Raw genomic sequence first — 20,251 nt, forward strand, 5'->3', positions numbered from 1 at the left:
CATCTTCACAGAATCAAATACAATTTATTAAAACAAACAAAAACAAGTATAAACAGAGAACATAACCATATCAGTACTACTACAGCATTCTTTGGCTTCTCTAAAAACCTTTCAGGGGAAGCCTTTCATTAAACAGTTCATTATGCTATCCGCTCACCTTTTATACAAGAAAAGGCTTGTAAAATATAATCAAATACATGTAAAATATACCTATCAAAAAAGTAAACATGAACTTCATTTGACATAAAAACCATTCTATAAAATACATTAAAAACAATCTGAAACCTTCCAAAAATTAAGGCAAAAGGCCTATCACTGAATACAGTGATTGTCAAAACAATAATTTATAGGAAATTACATAGAACAGGAAAATTAGAAAACAGAACAAGGAAAATTGGAATTTATGTCTTCTTTGAAGCAGTGTTCTGACTGACATTCATGTTTGTAATTTTAACAAATGTAACTTCTCATTTTACTTCATTTGTTTCTCCTTCATGTCTGCCCCTCTCTCTCTTTGTTGTTCTCTTCACTGAGGGGGTAGGGAGTGAGGTCCAGGGAGAGGAGCTTGCTGAACATGCACTCATTAAACTGTAGGGGGCAACATAAATAAGCTCAAAGAAAAAATAATACTAGGTATGAACAGTAGCTGAGCACTGATTCCATGTATACTGTGTGAGGAAACTAAGGACTCAGATTCAATGGTGCATGTACGTGTGTGTATGTACCTCAGAGTACACGCCCAGCAGAGCATCTGACCGTGAGTAAAACTCCTCCTTCAGTGAGATGACAATGACCTGGAAGTTTTCTTTGGACTGCTCTCTGATGAAGCTTGTCACCTGAACAAAACCACAACACCCAAACATGCAAAAGCTTAAAATTCAACTCCTAATGTAATCAGCATTTCTGTTTTTCCAGCACTGAAAATAACCCAAAAGAAGCCATTCTGAAGACCATGAGCTATTGTTTCACTTCTTGGTTTCAGGATAGGATTTTCCCAATAGCCAACCATTTGTGTTTGTAAACAAGATATCAATGGAACTGAAATCAAGGTTTGAAAATCAACCCTTTGATTGCCTGATTGTGGGGAGCAAAACAGAGTAAAACCTTACAAGACTCAGGAAGGTTTTATCCAGGCTAACTCAGAACAAACTTGTGTGAAGTAATCAAGGACCTTTGGAAACTGACTACTTGGCCTCACTGGTATTTCATATTTAATATTTTGTATTTAATTTCATAAAATGTCATGATTTACCATCTGCTAGGGCCTGGCTATGAGCACATGTAATGAGCATTTGTATGGCGCTGTGTTACAGAATATTATCCACAGACAAATTTAGCCACTGTGCTCTTAGTGAGTGCATTATTGGAAGAGGAAGTGGCAGTGTAGGTCTGGTCTTGCCTTGCCAATGTTTGTGTTGTCCAGGGCAGCATCCACCTCATCTAGCACAAGGAACGGTGCAGGACGAAAACTGTAACAAAACGAGAAACGGTGGTAAGCCTGGGACAAGAACAACCAAACACATTTTAATGAGGAAATGAGTACTAATTATTCAAAGTATCACCAATCATTGCAATCACCAATTGATGTCTGAACTAAAACATGAACTATGAGGCACTGCTATGAGAAAGAGTGTCGCAGAAATGACCTGTTCATCTCTCGCAGGCTAAGTGCTACCTGTGAATGGCGAACACCAGTGCGAGGGCTGCAATAGACTTCTCTCCTCCTGACAAGTTGTCCATGGCCATAAATCTCTTGCCAGGGGCCACACAGTTATAGTTGATGCCATCCAGGTAGGGCTCCTCTGGGTTTTCAGCAGTCAGAACAGCCTGCAAGAGACACGCAGGCAGGCTGATATGCAGTGCAAAATCATTATTTAAAAAGGGTGGGCATGGGGATAGAGTTTGTAGATGTAATTGCTTACATCTGTACATGTTCATGAGAAAGTGAGATTGCATGAGTAATATGAAATAAATGATCCCTATAAAAATGCTGCAAGCATCCAGAATAAGTACTGTTAGTGTAACAACACAGCCAGAGTGAGAGAGAGGGAAAGACAGAGAAAGTAAGAATCTCACCTGGGCACTGTTATTCCTACACAGCTGTTTGTAGATCTCGTTGATGGCAACACACACATGCTCAAAGCACTGGCTGAACTGATGGAAGCGCTTGGCCTTCACCTGCTCAAACTCCTGATGGCACTTCTTAGCTATGCTTGTGCTAGCCTCAAATGCTGAGACACACACACACATACACGCAAAGTATGAATATAAGAGTATGTCTCCTTGTGGTGAAAACACAGGAAATTTGTGATTTCCTCCGAGTGCTTAAAAGCATGAAAACATGTCTGGACATAATTAAAAATTCAGTGTGATCAGTAAGTTCACACGTGCATATATTATATATGTATATTAGAAGAAGTCAAAATTTAGGTGGCTGCTTAAAAGTAGATCATAGTATTTTGAGTGTGAGCATATGCATATGTCTGTGTGTGTATATGTGTATGTGCATAAGTGTGTCAGTACCATCCACAATTCCACGGAAGCTGTCTTTCACCTCCCTCATCTTTTCCAGGGCCTTCAGGTTGGGTGGTTTGGATGCATGTATCAGCTTCTCCAAAGACAACACCTTCTCTTTTAAGGTCTCCAACTGGTTCTCAACCTCTTGCTCCCCAGTCAGACTCTGCGTGCACGCGTGTGCACGCGCACACACACACACACACACACACACACACACACACACACACACACACACACACACACACACACACACACACACACACACACACACACACACACACACACACACACACACACACACACACACACACCAGTAATAGAAAACTAAATAGCCTAAATGTAGTTTTAGAAAAACAAATGTGATAAATACAAACCTCAGATTTTATGTTAAGAGGATATGTAATAATTATGTAAACAGGAATAAAACACAAAATCTTAATGAAAAGTGAAAACCTCAGAATGACTAATCAGGTCTGGGTCCTTTCGCCTACATACTGCAGCGGCATGCATGTGGCTTTGTTTGTTTTCATCTATTGTTGCACATGTCTCTCGTTCATCTGTCATTATGAATGTTACATTGGTTTGTTTTGTTCTCGTTAGTGCATTTTTATGTTTGGTTTAGTTTTACTTCGTTTCATTAAACTCTTCATTAAATTCATTTGCTTTCTCTTTTCCTGCACATTCTTTGCCCATGACAACCATAAAACAAAGATCACCTTTAAATGGTAGCACAAGTATTATTCTCTCATTTAAGAAAATGATTTAGGGAAATGGGGCCTTAATGGCCAACTGTTGTGCTTGCATGTGTGTGTATGCATGTTTCTCCTCTGCCTCACCTTCAGTTTGTCTTCCAGTGGTCCATAGTCAAACACCATCTGCCTCTCACGCTCATAAATGTCCAATGTGCAGGTACTCTGGGACTCAGAGTCTATCTGTGTGGGAGAGCACAAACATTTACATGCACAGTAAGCAACCAACGAAGGAATAATACCAGCACATTACACTGGTGTTCACCCACATGTAGAGTCTGGTATTTATAGTGTTAACCTGGCCAGTCATGATTCTGCCAGTTGCATTCTGATTGGCTAGCTGCACATCCTTGCATCATTTCGTACTGGTGAATCAAAGTTTTGTTGTTCCAGCTAAGTGCAGCCTTAGCGATATATCAGTGTGAGTGAAAAACGTTGGTAGTCCATGGTATCTTTATTCAAAGTAATGAATCTTGCTTAAAGCAGTTAGTACTAACTAAGAGATATCACTATTTGTTTGCCAACGGGCTAAAGGAAAAGCCTTATACTTCAAGAATGGCCAAGTTTTTGTGGATAGCTACCACAGTTTCCAAGTCATCCGATTTTTCTGGCTGTGTGTGTCCTGACCGGTCAATTATGTCAGATTAAGTGAAATGCCTTACTGACAAAGGCATAGCTGTGGTTTATGTGGGGAAAAATTAGACAATTTTAAAAGGCAAATTTTTTTTGCCACTCCCGAATTGCGTATGGGCACTAAAAAGTGGAGAGAAGTACTAACTACTGTCACGGAACGCTCGCCTCCCCTGAGTCACGTGGTTTGGCCCGCCACGTGCAGTGGGAGCGCGGTTGTTTGTAACCACACCTGCACCTTGTTCCTCTAAATGTATATAAACCCGTGTCAAAGTATACAGGGTGTTGGTTATTGTAGGCGTAATGTGTGGATGTTTCGTGTTAATGTAAAACGTACTCGTTTCTTGTATCTGTCTAACGTTAACCATTTCATATTCCTCGTGTGTGAATCTTGTGAGTGCTGTTCGTGTTCTATGTTAATAAATGTAAGTCCCAGTCAGTGGAGTCTGTGCATCCTGCCCCTCGCCCTGTGGCACTCGGGCCACCATACGTTACAACTACAGAACAACTTGTATCATGAATGCCTTTCCAACTGTTTTGTCAGCGTTACAGGTATATGTACAATATATCCAGATAGCAATATTTTGTGAATACATTCTTAGTGATACAAACATTGATACAGTCATGGCTTTGTCATTATTTATTGTTTACATTCTTTGCCAGTGTGCAATTGATGTGTTCATGTTTAAGTGCAGTATTTAAAAGGTCCAGGAGGTGACAGCTCAAAAAGCAAAAATGAGTGGCTTTAGTAAAAGTTAATGCATTCTCCTAGAAAAAAATGATGTTATGACCTCATCTAGGCTTAAGGGTGTAACAAGTTATGTGTTAAACTGTTAACAGAGTGTAAGTGAATGTAAATCAGCCCCTTCAAAATTTAAAGCTGACATTTAGGTAAACATGGGCTGAATAATGTTCATTTATGTTATAACTGCAAGTGTTTCAACATTTGTGAGTTCTAATATTCAATTAAATCCTTTCCTGTTAATGTGAGGTTTACAAGCTATTGTCTGTATTCAATAATTCTTTATTTACTTTCTTTTGTTTTCTCTATATTGGTACTTTAAATGCACTATCCTCATTCATTGTTATTGGTCTTTATTTGTTATTATTAATGCATTATTGCTAATAAAAATAGTCTTATTTTTGGCAACATTTACCTTAACAAAAATGGCTTGTATAAGATTTAAATGTATAGTGTCATGAGACCCTTATAGTGATTTATATCATACTGTGAAGTTACTGGCAAACTCAGCCCTAGTTACAGGTATAACACTTGCTGCATCCCAGACATTGTATACTTCTGTGTTTCAGGAGAGACTGTTCATGCCTTGACTCTGTTTTCAGCATTCAACTCCTATACATGATGCAAAAGCAGGCTTGTGATTGGTTGTTTTGCATGTCAGTAGAATGTCCTTTGCCTGCAGCAGTAGGTTGTTCTTGGCGATGTTAAGTGGAGAAAGGCACCAGACTCTCCCTAGAGTCTTGCAATGTGACACTAATGCCGGTCTAACATGTCCAGACCATCCAATCCATTAGCTAATTATAAAGGCCTTCATGAGTTAAATCACATGTTAGAGCAGAGAAATCCCTAAACTATACTTTACTATAAGAGCCAATGATAAACACAGCAGGCCTGCAGGGAAATGTGAAGTGTTGTTCTGCAGGGATGTGGCACTCCTATGTTTGTCTTCTGTAATTAGATATGTGGCATGTCAACTGTTCAAATGCAACATCTAAAATACGAAATATAAAGTCAGTTATTTGTTGTTAGTATGCAACACCAATTTAAACACCAAATATCTGACTTAACTTCATGTAATCCTTGAGGGTGTCAGGTGGCATACTGATTCAGGCTCTGGCTCAGTTTACCCCACAACTACCATTTTGGGGGAAGTGTTTGGTCTATCGGCCCACAGCTACACTTCTACTAATGTAATCACACATTTACACAACAGTACTTCATCAACATATCTGATAACTTTTTAAATATAGAGAAATTTGATGTGAGACGTAATTATACCCGATATCTCTGGTGGGGTCAACTTACCCACTGGCTCATCTTACTGTGTTCTGCCCTATAGAGCAGGTTCTTGGATCTTTAGGCCTTTGGCCTTCCTCACTAGTGATAATTATTTTGTACATTTAGTACTTTCTTTTGGTGGTTTGGTTGAGTAAACAGTTTCTCCATTTTTATTGATTATTGTACCAAATTTGTACTAAATTTTAAATATTTTATAATGGAGTGTCACAAAATTTATATATCAAATAAACTTCTGAAAGTTATTTTATGTGAAGTAGCTACGCTCCATTTTAAGGGCCTTGTATAAATATAAATTCTCCTATTTATCAGCCTCAATCCATTTCTGTGTGCATGATTCATCTTAAAGGTAATTTATTATAATTTTGGTCCATACTTTTGGTTGTGAACTAGTTGGTCAGGGCCACATCAGCAATGGTAATTGTGCTCATTGTCTGTGTGTACCTGGATGTCACTGATGTCTTCCAGTGTTCCTGAGAGCAAGGTAAGGGGCAGGCCCTCGATTTTACAGCCAAGCAGCAGGTTATGCTTACATACCCTCTGATGCTCCAGAGCTGCCTCAACAGAGATCAGCTCCTTCTGCACTTTCACAAGCTCCCTGTTGGAGGGAAGGAGGAAGGGAGAGAAAGAGAAAGAGAAAGAGAGAGAGAGAGAGAGAGCAGCTGTAATTAATCATATTCTATTTTGAATACACTAATTTTCAACATTACGGTATCTAGTATCTTGCAGTATCCTAGTTCAGTGGTATCTTGGCCCCTATTGTACTGGTTAGGATGCATTCTATGACTAGACGACAAAGCACTTTTATAAATCGCTCTGGATAAGAGTGTAAGTTAAATTCAGAAAATGTAAAAGTAAACATCACAATAAGGCAAACAGAGGGTGAGAAATCATAGATGAGATAAGAAGACTTACAGTGAGATGAGAGGGAAAGCGAGAGAGAAAGAGATAGAGAGGAGAGATGGAGTGAGAGATGGAGGAACAGACAGACACTGAAAAGATTATAGGTAAACTGGATATGATACATACTTAGATCTCTCCTGTGTATCTGTTGCGCTCTAACCAAACACACATACCTGGACATCTCCTGAAGGCCAGTGGTCTTGCTGTCCAGCCTAGCTTTGGCATCACTAACGCTGGCCTTCTGTCCCACCAGCAGATTCTTCAGCTCCAGGAGCTTAGACTGAGCCTCATCCACTGCAGCAAGCAGCCGCTCTTCCTCCTGAGGAACGTACCAACATTCAAAAACAGGTCCATTGTTTTAAGGCTTGAAAATACTGGTACCTGTGAAGCTCTTGGTACCAAAGAACCACACCAGCTTAGCAGCATCATATTAGTTATGACTCAATGAAGGCTTAAATAAAAAGCTAGATATACAGATAGACAGACAGGTTTGTAGTGTCTAATCTGTCCTGCCTGTTTTATGGTTGTGATGAGGTCCTCCTCTTTCCTGATAGACTCCTTTGTTTTGTTGATGTAACTGTGCTGTTTGTCCAGTTGGTCCTGCTCATACTCCAGCTGCGTGCTCAGCTGCGTTCGCTGAGTCTCAAACCGCAGCCTGCAAACACCACATAAAATTCTTTACTCTGGAAAGTATTATTACAGTGTAAGAAAACAACCTGGTAATAAAGATGCACAATACAGCCTAGAAATCTTTCAGCATTTATGGTGATTGTTTTTATTCAGTCACATAACTGATTAAGTCTATAAATGTCATGTGTAAATCTGTAAATACTTTCATAGGTTACTTTGATATACCCCCGAGCCCTACATGACAGTAACTGGTCAAACAGCTTGCAAAGCTTGTGGCTATATTGTCAAACATTCAGAATTTCATCATACTGATCAGAGCAGGTAATGTCTGTGAGCGCCATACCGCCTTTCCTCGAACTCCTCCTGCTGCCTCACATAATCCTTCTCGTACTCACGGATGTTGGCCACCCCGATCTCAGCACAGAAGTCAGAGAACACCATGTCCTCCATCTGCAGCCGAAACAGTAGGGTTCAAACTACCCAACAGCTCTCTGAGTCTACTAAAAGTCCTCATTGTGCACTACAGACCCTCATAAATACTACCCCAATCTGGCAGTCATACTGCAGCTCTATGCTGTTGTGGAGAGTTCCTCGGGAGTTGTCTGTGAGCTATTTAACTAATTAACCAATCAGTACTAATCGTCTAAAAAAAAATGAAAAGGTGCAGTCAAAAGGAAGTCAATAATATATAACGAAGGCACTCTCAACGGTCATCACATTCCTGTCTTTACTCCAGTGTACAGGCCTGTTATTTTTCCTTCAGTCCTGTCAACCAGTCAAAATACTAAACACAATAACAAAACCTCATGTCTAAAGTTGTGTTATTAACACACCTAATATTTAGCTTGTTTAGTGAGTCTTTAGGTTTTGGTTAATGACAAGGATGATGTTTAACATATTGCATGTTTGCCTCATACTGATTGGCAACAGAGTAAAGCAGACCTGACCTCATGAATGAGCTTGCCATTTTTTACTGTCCTGCCATCTTTGCCTTGTTTGTAAACACCTTGTGCCTCCACATACAGGAAAATACCTATTTAATTGTGATATATTAAAGATTTACTACCTTCTTACAGTATGTATTTTTGACTGACCACCTCATGCTAGCTTCTCTGATAGCTGAATCCTTCAAAACTTGGAGAATGTTCTATATTTGCTCACACTGACAATAGTCTACCACTCAGTAAAAAGGGATAGGCACTAACAGCAAAAATAAATTAAATAATTAATTTGAAAAAAAGACAAATAAATAAAAAAAGAATAGGTAACTTGATAAGAGAGGCTCAGCTGTATGAGCGAGTCACCTGAATGACATTCTCCTGGATGGACTTCATTTCACCATCCTTCACATTCACATTCATGGCCTGTATCTCAATCTGAGACTCAAGGTTTGAAAGCTCACTCTCCAACCTGGAGATATCCTGCAGCAATGTACGCACACACACACACACACACACACACAGAGAGCATAAAAACATTTTTTTTAGCAAAAGAAAAGAACAGAGAGTAATGGAATAAGACAGAGAGAGAGAGAGAGAAAGGCAGAACAAGAGACAAAGGAGGGCAGGGAGAGAGAGTGTGAGAGAAGAATGAAATCAAGGGAACTCAGCCTACTGTCTGGCAAGCTGGGATACTTCTCTTGCGTATGCTCTCTAGCTCCGAGTTGGAGTATTTAAGACGTGTCTGGACACCCTGAAGCTGGGCCCTAACCTGCTTCAGCTCAGCCTCCTTCCTTCTCATCTTCATCAGCTCCTGTCACACACACACACACACACACACACACACACACACACACTCACAAGTCTCATACTATATTACCACATATCAAATAATAGATCATTTGCTATTAAATTCTAGCATTCTGTCTTAATGGATACAGGACGTTTTTGAAAAAGAAACATTTTAAAGTATTAATGAACTTCGGGATGCTGGAATGCTCTCTGCTAACGATGGTCGACATCCTTGATTTAGTAGTCTGAGTAGCAATGAGTACTAGACAGTTGCAGGTTCATGTGTTCCATCATAGTTCCTGCTTTTCCATGTGTGAAGAGAAGGTCTCCTCTGGACCTGGAATTACCCGTAGCTCTGCAGAGAGCTGCTCCTTACGCTCTTTCAGGCCACTCATCTCTTTCTCCTCCCAGCGGCGGGCTTTGCTGCGCAGGTGCATGGAACCGCCAGAGATCACCCCCGACTTGGAGAACATGGTACCATCCAGGGCTACAGTCTGTCAAATTACACAAGGGAAAACGATTTTTTCCCTAAACAAAGGAGAAGTAACCTCAATTAATTTCTTTTAAACTGTTTAACAAATTAGTATGTGGGCTGTCAGTGGCCTATTTCAGTGATTCTTAAATGTGTTTTGAAGACTCATGGTAGTTCAAAATGTTTTATGGCAATAAACAATTAAAGAACTATATTGAGCAACTACTGGTGTGATTACTGTTACTTCAACTGGTTCTTCAGACAGGTGTATCTAAATCTGACCTTGAGACGCACTGGACCATCAAAAGCAATGTGGCGGGCATCTTTGAGAGTCTCACAAACCAAAGCATTCCCACACACAAACTGCACCACTCTCTTCAACTTAGGTGCATTCTGGGAACACTGCACCACGTCCACCACCATCTTGGCACCCTGCACCTGCCGCAAACTCTCATTCAGAGGGTGTATCTAACAGAATGAGAGAGGAATGTCGCGTGATGGGAAACATAAAGAAATTATTCCTTCTCACACTGTAAAATCTACAAATTAATATAATTTTCCAACTACAAAACATCCCTGAATATTCTCAGAACCATATACATTTCCAGACATTAATTACGCAGAAATAATAGTAAAAAAAAATAAATTTATGAGTAGTTTCAAAGCCATATCACATCTCAATCCTACAGCGTGGACAACAGATTTTTCTGACCTACTCTGTAATTATTACAAGGGAAAGGGGTCAATTAAGTGCCCCAAACAATTGCAGCATAGGCTACAGTCCAATTTTTTTTTCCTTAACACAACTCGCAGATACTTATATTGTCTCAGAAAAATATGCTAGAAATAAGTAAGTGTCTCACTGCTCACGTGTGGTTCTAGAGTTAGGGTGAATGAGTGACTCACATCCAGGTAGTCAATAGGGAGGAAGGTCTCTGGCTCAGCTCTCTCCACTTTTACAAACTCAATGCAGTCACGTGCTACCTTCGCCGAAGACACCACTACAGCGTTCATATATCGGCCAAACACCTTCGTGACAGCCAGCTGGTATTTCTTGTGGATGGGCTGGCACAAGTCCATCAAGCGCCCATACTAAAGACAAATAGAAACCGGCAAAGGATCATGGCATGTCAAAAATCAGGAAGTTCTAACTACAATGCTTGGCCACACTATTATCTACTCATATCCAAACCAAATCACAGTGCTTCATTACTGAATGAAAGGTAAAAGCACAAAGCTGTGATCTCATGTGGGTGTAGGTTGAGATCCCTATGACACATTACAACCATTAAATAAGAGCACTGAAATCAAAGCACTGTAACTACAACTTGAAATGCAGAGTAACGGATGTTGAGTTCTTCTGGGGGAGTACATAAATTATGTTTCACTATACAAGACTAGACTAACCTGTAATAACATTTACCAAAAACCTATTCCATCCTTATTACAATCATGTTGGTTTTTAATAACATTATATCAACAGTTCAAAAGCATGAGACCTGTACAATATAATCTTCATGGTGCAGGAAGTCCACTGTGTGTGTGTGTGTTTGTGTGTGAGTGTATCACACTACCACAACGTCCGGGTAGAGTCGGCGCAGACTCTCCATGATCTCATCTCGTCTCTGCTGTCGCTGGTTCTCCTGGCTCTCTATGCGTGCGTTTTGCAGCTCCACCAACACCTCTGCCAGCTCCTCGTTCATCTCCTGCATGCGCACACGGCAGCTCTCCAACTCCTCAGCCAGACGCATCTCCTGCTCCCTATGCTCCTCCAGAGACTTGCTACCAAAGGCAGAACAACACAACAGGCTCATGGGATGGGTAGCATCTTCCCAATATATATATATTTCAAGCGTTAAGCACCATTGGCATATTTCCCAGTCCTGAAGCACCCAGCAATGCACAGGTGTGCGCCATCTCAACACTTCACACTTCACTTCACTCAACACATCAGCTAAACAAGCCTTTCATGAGTTGAAAATATGTGTTGAAGCAGAAAAAAACTATAAGACATCAAAAGATCCAAAGTTCAACTCTTTGGATTCCCCCTAAGCAGAAAGTAATTACAGCATGAAAGGCTTAAGAATGAAACGTACTTAGAGTTGTTGGCAAATTCCTCCAGTTTTCCTGCTCTTCGGTTAAGTTCATCTAGTTGCGTTTGAGAATGTTTAATGTTTGCCTATATTTACAGAGAGGACATTGGAGCAAAAAGCATGACACAAAATCTGTCAAGTTTAATTTCCTTCCAACTACACTGATCAAGGATGACATCACTGCTGATAAATTCATGTAAGTGCGCAAAGTCTTAACATGGGTCAGCAACTTAGTCCAAGAACCTGACAAATTGGGAGTTCAGACACAAATATTTCGATTTCATTTCCAAATACAAATAAGACAACACATACTCACAAGACTATCTGGTTTTATTATTTAATAGGACATATGACTGGCAAGCCAAAAAACAGTACACACACCTCAACCTCACTTTTCCTCCTTTTGTCAAACTCCAGTTTCTCTTGATCAGCCTTCACCTCCCAGTGTACTTTCTCTGCCCTTTGGACCAAGACAGCCCCCTGTTTCCTGGCCAGTTCCTTTAGCTCCTTGTATCGTTCCAGCTACAACAAAACAACAAACCATTCAAAGAGTTATCCCACTTGTGCATGAATGCATAACCCACAATGCATATATTTACAGGCACTCAGTATATTGAAAATGTGTGACGTGATACTCATAATGGCCTATTGTTCTATTTTCAAATAAAAGAAAGGTTAAAAATACATCCCTAAACAACTAGACTCTTTTAAAAGTTAAACATGGCTCAAACATGAGTTTGAATTTCAAAATTTTATCAGCTATGCACATTTGTTTGCTCTATCAGGAGCAAAAGGCTCCAGTAACCAAAAAGAGAGGGAAAAAAAGATGAGAACTGATTATATGAGCAGAACAAAACTCCATGAGCAGGAGACCGTGTGAAACAGCACCATTTTCTAGATGAAGGATGCCGACTCGAGACTTGGAGGGCCAGAGTCCAGCAGTTTGTTGATTACCCTGCTCAGACACACTCATCAACTCATTATCTCTCTCTGGCAACTGCAGGCAACATACTTACTCTTTACTACACCTTATTCTTCTCTCTCAACACCTTGCTATTTTGCTCCTAATTGTAAAGTGTCCTTGGATGTATGAATATCATATAAAATTAACTTTATTACCATTATTATTAACTCTCATTAATCAACTTGTGATTAGTAAATGCAATAGAGACGGAATTTAGCTGTACTAACTGTACTGACCCACCCGGACCAGGTTCCCTAACCCTGGTTTGAAGACCAAACTCTAGCCTATGAAGTCTTGTTCTCATTCCCCCACTGCTGTGCACATCTGTGGTCACCGACAGAGACAAGGCTGTTCAAATCACAATGGTCACTTTGGTCCTGCCCCACCACAAATGGTCAATTGTTATTCAGCACTGTCCTACCAGCTGTGAGTTCCTGCGGCTGTGATACCTGCTTATGACTTATGGTGAAAGTAAATCCAGTATGTGCTTAGTTTTGATCGTCAAACTCTGTTCTTGGTCAAGATAAGAGTGAAGGAATTCTGAGCCTTGATAGGAGGGCAGAGAGTTTTCTGTAGGAGAGTTGGAGTCGAGCTGAGAATGGAGCTGGTGCAGATCTGGTGCAGACGTTAGATGTGGAGAAATCTCTTTGTTGTGTTTGCTCTGTCTTTCTCTCTTGCATCCACCCCTTCTCTCTCTTTATACGTCACAGGATTCCCCCCTGACAAGTCACATGGTAAGCCCTGCCGCATTCAGGGGGGTTCACCCATGTTCGTAGCCACCACCCCCGTGAAGGTATGCATCTGTGCGGGATTACGTGTTTAATGTGTGTATGTCTATTTAAACCCCAGTCAGTGCGTGCCACATCGTTGGTTAATTTGTCTATGTGTTAGGGTTTGAAGTTGTATGTTTGTATTCAGGTTTGTCCAGCCTATGTTAATCGTTTACTCAAGTGTCTTCATGTTCGTCATAACTATTACATGTGAGTGCCACCCTTGTCTACAAGTTTCTGTCGTTAAATGTTTCACAACGCCGAGAGAGTCTGTGTGACCTGCTCCCTGCCCTGCAGCACTCGGGCATCGTCACAATACATAACAGTTAGTAACTATTTTCCACACTGCATTCCTGTAATTAACAGTATGACAGCATCTGTGTTACTTTATTGTAAAATCTATTTAATTGTAGTGTGTAATTAATCGGCTTGTATTACACCAATAAATTCTATTATTCTGAATTCATGTGAAGCTCAGCTATTTATATACCATTACATAATGTAAATACATAAGTAATAACTAGACTAAAGAACCAAGAATAGTTTTATAGATTGCAAACACCAGATCCCTGTGAAGTATCCAATTTGCACATTTACTAGGATAAACTATAAACTAAGCTGGCCAAATGGTAAATCTTTGACAAAGCAAGCTGGTTTAGCATTAAGGAACTTCATAAAGTTAGTTACACATATTCACATGACTTACACTGGGCTATGCAATAGAACTTGCTCTTTCAAACATATTTGCTGATTATAGTCAGACTGGAGTCAGACAAAGTTAAGTTTACACACATTAAATAATACATATTACACCTATCTCTGTTGTTTGTTGCAAGTAAGCAAGGTATGGGTAAGTAAATACTGTAACAAAAACTCCTACGTTTGAGACAAAAACTCAGCTTTACAAAGTGGTTAACGGCTGCACTGCCTCATCTCTAATTCTCATTTCCTCATCGCTCTCTGTCAGTTTCTAACCTGAGCATCTTCCAGCTGCACATCCACACCCATCTGTGCTCCCCACTCCTCTGCCTCTCTCTCATAAGCCCTCCATGCCTTCTCCAGCTCTGTGAGCTCACATTGCAGTTCCTGCACCCCCTGCTTCTTCTTGGTCTGCTGTATCTGGCTCTTCTGGAGGACAGCACGTGCATCCTCAACTCCGCTCAGGTGGTGAGATGTGTTAACTTTGGCCTTGATGTACTGAGACTGCTGCTGGCTGAGAGTCTGTTCCTGGGACCTAGAAGAGGGGTAGGTACAGTCTGGTGCAAACAAATAATAGGCTAGAGAATGAAGAAGATAAGGAACTGCTAAAGGCTATAGCCTTTATAATTTCTAAAGGCTAATAAGGGCCCTTGTACTGCTAAAGGCTCAGTGCAAAGGGCCTATTACCCTCTCTTTAAGATTCAGACCCAAACTTTTGTCTCATATTTTTGCATTGTTTTTTTAGCACCCAGCTATGAGAAATTAAGGCAGTTTCTCCTATTTGCCACTGCAGAGGAAGGTGTACTCACCTGATCTCCTTCTCCAGTTTCTGCAGCTCTCTCATGAGGCGGCCATGTTCTTTCTTCTGTGTCTTCACGGCTTGCTCAAACACCTCCAGACTGCTCTTCTTGGCAGCAACGGCCTCTTGCTTCTGCATCAGGGATTCCAAAACAGCCTCAATGCTCTGCTCATTGTGATAAAGCTGGAAGAGGCTGAACTGAAGCTTGTTGTCATTCAGCTCGTCCACCAATGCCTGATACTTCTCTGCCTGAGCAAAGAACATGCATTTGTTATTGAGAATAATATGAAACATGAGAGCTATTCAAAGGTTATGCCAGTCTGTATTCCCAAGTGCACTGAATGGGATAAACACCCAACAGTCACCAGCTAACTCTAGCTCTCTCTCTCTCTCTCTCTCTATATATATATATATATTTTTTTTTTTTTATTATTTTTTTTATTTTTTTTTTCTTATGATACCTCAGCCTTGTCCTTGAAGACCTGTTTCTTTTCTGCAGCAGCTGTCCGTTTCCTGTTAAAGTGAAACTGAGTGTCCTCCTTCGCCTTCTGTAACGCTGCAAGCTTGGTGTCATACTCATAAGCCAGCTCCATAGACCTACTGATGCGTTCAAACATCTTCGTGCGCTCTTTAGCGTTCATCATAGCAATAGACTCCACAGCGCCCTGTCACGTATAAAGCCTCTTGTGAGCTCAGCACGAAAGGCTTACCAGACACTAAAATGTTAGTTCAATGTCAGACATGGCTTAATATATAGATCGTCAGCACCTGAAACACCAGACAATTCCTGGTTTTGACTATGATGCCTATCTTTTGCAGCTCCTCCGTGTACTTGGCAAGTGTGACCTGTTTGCCATTGACGCGGTACTCGGAGAATTCACCTAAATCAATGCACATCGAATAACACAATTTCAGTTAACTTAGCTAACCTAGCTTATCCAAGCTGGCACGAATTTACCCGGTATTTAGCTAGTTAACTATAGCTGTTTCATTTGCCCGTCGTAAATAGTGTCTAAAGCCTAAACTGCAGTGGTACCCAACACACCTGATATGGTTCTACTATAGATAATTTCTTCGCCAGTGTCGTTGCAGAACCTGATTTTGACCGTCGCAGTGTTTGCGACCGGCTTGCCGATGTGGGCTCCGTGAATAAGGTCTCTGGTGTGTCTGACGCGAAGACTGGAGGCTCGCTCTCCCATCACAAAGCCCAAGGCATCCATGATATTCGACTTACCTTCAAAAATCAATCAAAGTGACACTTTTGTCAAGCTTAGCTGTATGAGAGGTAAAAATGTACACTAACCTACCTAGGTTAGCAAAAAAGACACTTAGCTTGCTACTTTAGCCAGACTAGCTGACCTAGATAATTACGTTAGGTAACGTTAGCGTACCTGACCCGTTAGTACCAATGATGCAGTTAAATCTTTTGAATGGGCCTATTGTATGTTTTCCTCGCCATGACTTGAAATTTTCTATGTCTAACTGTTTTAAGTAACCCATTTTAGTCTGTCTATAACATATACTTCAGAGGTGGGGAAAAAAATGCGAAAGACTGAGAAAGCAGAGTAGGCTACAACTGTCCCCTGAGAGAAAAGAGCGGGAATGTTGAAAACACGTAGAATTTAGCTAAGCTAGCCAACTATAGCGCGCTCCACCCACACGTGGGCTACGCTCCACTAGCTAAATCACTTTAAAAAAAATATTGGGGATTTTTGGACAATAACTTCACATATAGATCAAATGAATATATGGTACTCCCATGAATTTGAATCCTTTGTTTAAAAAAAATTTAAAATTTGCTGCTAGTAAGAAAATACTTATTCCTGCACTTTGTCTTTATTAAAGGTATATAATTATTTTAAAAAACGCATGGTATCTTTCCCCAAAATCTTAGTCAGGGTTTCATCTTAATACATATTTTGTTGACACAATGTGTACTTTAGCTTGATCACTTTGTATCTATTAAGACTACAGACCAGTCGATTAGATGCCAATGCTTTTTTAAAGTAGATTTTCTTCCTAAGTAAATTAAATAATATGTAACTCTTGCATGTTCTTTTGTTTACTTTGATTGTTTTAGACTAATAGTATCAGACTTTCCTTCAGTAAGTCAATAAGAAATCAGAGGCTCTCAGCTTGGAAACATTTATTTTCATTTTCATTATGGCATTTATCAGTGCCCTAGTAAGGATGGTCACGCACATATTCCATTATATACTTAAGCCCCAGCCAGGTCTCAGATGCAGTTGGGATGATCTGACTGGCAGGTAGGAGGAAACCATAGCGACCAGTATCACGCAGCTCAAAGGCAAAGGAGTACTTGATACCAATGTCATAGGACCAGTCGATGCTTCCACCACTGGCTTGATCTGAGGCAATGCGAAAGATAGCATATGAAAAAAGTCAGAGGATTTTAAATTAATTAATTAATTTACATAAAGAAAATATAGTCTCCACAGGGCAATTGCACTCACAGATGATTTTGCAAATACTGCCAACTTTGTAACTGGTTCCATAGAGAGAGCTGAGAGCCTGCACAGCAGATCTTCCCACAGAATCCTAGAGCACAGAAACAAAAACAGCAGGGGTTTGTTTCTTTTATGAGGGCCAGGAATGACAAATTGATTCCTGGAATATACTGGTGTTTAGTTTATTGCCTGTTCTAAAACTAACAGTTCATCACAAAAAAAGGGCTTCAATACTAACATGCACAGTGCTTTGGCCCTCCAAGGTTATACCTAAAACTCTGATGTATTTTAAAAACAGTAAAAACTAATACTGATGTATATGGTCAAAATGGGACAAACAAGCTTACCAGTTCAGCCTGATGAGGAATGCTGGTACAGACATATCCATAGGGGTACATGAGGAGTTGGGAGTAGGCATGGATGGAGATGAAAGCCTTAAAGTTCCCGTGACTCCTAACGAGATCCACCACATTCTTCACCTCAATCTCAGAATGGGCATGAGGGCCATGGTAGGACTCAGAGCATGGGTTATTACTGGCTCCAGGGCCTGCCAGAGTAATGATAGATGTAGAATGACATTGTGTCGAGAACATTACCATGGGTGAAGATCTCCGAAATCTTTGAAGGTGATCACAATTATCTGCATACCACTAAATCCAGCATCCCAGTTTCGGTTAGGGTCAACACCTCGACATACAGAGCCAGGGTTCTTAGAGCGAGTCTTGCGCCACATTCGGTCCTAAAAGATATATGTGGAAATCAGATAAGCACACACTATAGTTACAATTTCAGTTATGGGTTCTCAAATACATACTAAAGCTGCTTACATTGGTATGGGTGTAGACATATCCATCAGGGTTGTTTACAATCATCAAATAGACATCCATTTGGTCCAGAAGTGAGGTCACAGAAGAATCAACACCATAATCTGTTGCCATCTAAGGAATGAAGAAAAGAACATTGCTGATATTAATGCAGTGAAATTGGATGTGGGTAAACAATTTTCTAGTTTCTATGGCATAATAAGTGCTATGGTAAGACACAAATGCTCTAATGTTGGTTTTTCCCATTGTCACTCACCTTGTTAGCCATCCAGACAGTGGAGGCGGAGGAAACCCATTCTCTGGAGTGTATTCCTGCGTCAACCCAGATAGCGGGCCGTTTGGTCCCACCAGTACTGAACTGAATACATATACAACATTACTAACGACCCGCATTAATACTCTTGGCTCTCAAGCAGTTTGTTTTTGTAAATACAATACCTAGCAAACATGTAAAAGAATTGGAGGCAATTGATTTCTATCTCAGAACCCACCTTTAGCACATACATAGGACGATTCTCATAGGAGGTGCCAATCAGCATTTTGGAAACCAGATTGGGATAATCAGACACTAGGGTGTCCATCCAACTGTAGATCTGTGGATGTAATGGTTGTATTTGAAAAGCTATTCATAACTCAATATTTTTCAGTTACTTTTGCTTAATTGTGAAGTACATTACAGACCTCAGATTTTGCTTATGTGTGTGTCTCTGTGAGTGGATTATGGGGTTACCCACTGCCTCCAGTGTGTGGTATGCTCCAAAGTCAAAGCTCTTTGCATTACACTCCTTTATGTTATTAATCTGTAGATCTTCCTGCTCCTCATCCAGGAGGTCCTAACAAAAAATGAATGATTAAACTGGCATTCATTTTGCAACAATATCACACTTTGCAAATTAATTTACTTTTTTAGAAACTTTTTAAATATCCTTATCAATTACATATTTAATACACTTTGGTTACATACCTTTCAAGTACAAATGTTATACTTGTCTTTCTTACCTGTAAATTGTTGATCATAACAGAGAATGGGATCTTGTTGTCTTGAAGGAAGTCCTTAGTGACATGTAGACTGGAATATGGCACATGGATATCAATAGGCAGCTCAGTGGAGACAGGATGAGTCCAGAAGTCCAGCTAAACAACCACAGAATGAGTTATTCAGCTATATATGTTTACACCAGCCATATACATTTAAAATCATATATGGTTCCAAGTCGCAAGAGAGAGAAAAAAACATTTCAGACTTTGCAACACTGGAGTACACAGTAAATTAGGATATCAAAGTTGTGCCACTTCTTTATTTAAGATTGCCATACCTCCCACCTCTGATCATCTTCTAACTCCTTCAAGAGATGAATGTGCTCCTCAGATTCTACATTTATTCTGAGAACCTGGTCCCTGTTAAGTAAGAATTTAGATTTCAAAATGCCACACACATTACTGAAGTTCAAACTTCAAGTAATAAACTGGAGAAAGAAATTTTTCAGACAGCAGATATAGCAACATCATTCTAACACCTGAATGGGCAGGTGCAATGTGGGTGCCCACTGTTACTTCAGAAACATTTCAAAGTTGTGTAACAGAACTTCTAAAGATTAATTTATAGATGAAAAAAATCTTTAAACCCTACTGTTTCCACCATTACCGTTTTATATATAAAAAAGAAACAAGTCTATGATAGAAGACATGTCTGGAGTGCTTCCTTCTCTTTGCTGTGACGTTCCCATTTATGTTGTGTGCTTACCCCATGAAGACCTTACGGCAATGAACAGCCACAAAAAGGACTAGAACAGCTAGACAGAGTCTCATCCTTCTTTTTGCCATAATAACTTCCCCCACAGCTCTCCTACTCACTTAGCTCTTATACTCCACTTAACATGTATATGTTTCTCAGCACAATCAAACATACTAGATAACATTCGGTTTTTCCTCAAGATAAAGCAATACGGTGGTATTTGTAGTCAC

General features: G+C 40.2%; 2 protein-coding genes across 4 annotated transcripts; both read right to left on the reverse strand.

Annotated features, from left to right (window-relative positions):
* Positions 1 to 82: 82 nt before the first annotated feature.
* Positions 83 to 16,494, reverse strand: smc1b (structural maintenance of chromosomes 1B). 3 transcript variants are annotated; one of them, XM_027028794.2, is made up of 25 exons: positions 16,386 to 16,494; positions 16,040 to 16,228; positions 15,763 to 15,875; positions 15,456 to 15,659; positions 15,005 to 15,243; positions 14,472 to 14,730; positions 12,144 to 12,284; positions 11,766 to 11,848; positions 11,244 to 11,451; positions 10,576 to 10,761; positions 9,952 to 10,137; positions 9,545 to 9,691; positions 9,082 to 9,219; positions 8,772 to 8,888; positions 7,811 to 7,917; positions 7,351 to 7,492; positions 7,011 to 7,156; positions 6,379 to 6,532; positions 3,354 to 3,449; positions 2,524 to 2,680; positions 2,077 to 2,231; positions 1,676 to 1,827; positions 1,400 to 1,469; positions 726 to 836; positions 83 to 588 (listed from the first exon to the last, which is right to left on the reverse strand). In XM_027028794.2, the coding sequence occupies exons 1-25, from the start codon at positions 16,492 to 16,494 to the stop codon at positions 493 to 495; spliced, it is 3,705 nt and encodes a 1,234-aa protein (XP_026884595.2). In that variant the 3' UTR covers positions 83 to 492. The 3 variants fall into 3 exon arrangements, with proteins under 3 accessions (XP_026884595.2, XP_026884598.2, XP_026884596.2); XM_027028797.2 differs by having other exon boundaries at positions 11,244 to 11,447; positions 11,762 to 11,848; XM_027028795.2 differs by having other exon boundaries at positions 11,244 to 11,447; positions 11,762 to 11,848; positions 12,138 to 12,284.
* A 681-nt stretch (positions 16,495 to 17,175) lies between these two features.
* On the reverse strand, positions 17,176 to 20,095 carry cpa4 (carboxypeptidase A4). Its single transcript, XM_027028793.2, has 11 exons — positions 20,031 to 20,095; positions 19,603 to 19,684; positions 19,286 to 19,420; positions 19,021 to 19,119; positions 18,778 to 18,879; positions 18,543 to 18,644; positions 18,275 to 18,400; positions 18,111 to 18,198; positions 17,810 to 18,009; positions 17,469 to 17,553; positions 17,176 to 17,363 (listed from the first exon to the last, which is right to left on the reverse strand). The coding sequence occupies exons 1-11, from the start codon at positions 20,093 to 20,095 to the stop codon at positions 17,176 to 17,178; spliced, it is 1,272 nt and encodes a 423-aa protein (XP_026884594.2).
* Positions 20,096 to 20,251: the final 156 nt, after the last annotated feature.

This window comes from Electrophorus electricus, chromosome 12, assembly GCF_013358815.1.
Source record: "Electrophorus electricus isolate fEleEle1 chromosome 12, fEleEle1.pri, whole genome shotgun sequence".
NCBI lineage: Eukaryota > Metazoa > Chordata > Actinopteri > Gymnotiformes > Gymnotidae > Electrophorus > Electrophorus electricus.

Bases quoted from the DNA above. Each gene is read 5' to 3' on its own strand.
- smc1b (XM_027028795.2), bottom strand. From the start codon at position 16,494: ATGGGTTACTTAAAACAGTTAGACATAGAAAATTTCAAGTCATGGCGA. The intron at 10,762-11,243 runs GTAGTGTGATAC...ATTTGTCTTTAG, and splicing joins GACTCTACCCGGACGTTGTG to TATGGGCGCTTGATGGACTT. The intron at 6,533-7,010 runs GTATGTGTGTTT...TCCCTCCAACAG, and splicing joins GGCCTTCAGGAGATGTCCAG to GGAGCTTGTGAAAGTGCAGA.
- cpa4 (XM_027028793.2), bottom strand. From the start codon at position 20,095: ATGAGACTCTGTCTAGCTGTTCTAGTCCTTTTTGTGGCTGTTCATTGC. The intron at 19,421-19,602 runs GTATGGCAATCT...GTGGTTGTTTAG, and splicing joins AAGATGATCAGAGGTGGGAG to CTGGACTTCTGGACTCATCC. The intron at 18,010-18,110 runs GTATGCAGATAA...TTACTCTGGCAG, and splicing joins CTGGGATGCTGGATTTAGTG to GCCCTGGAGCCAGTAATAAC.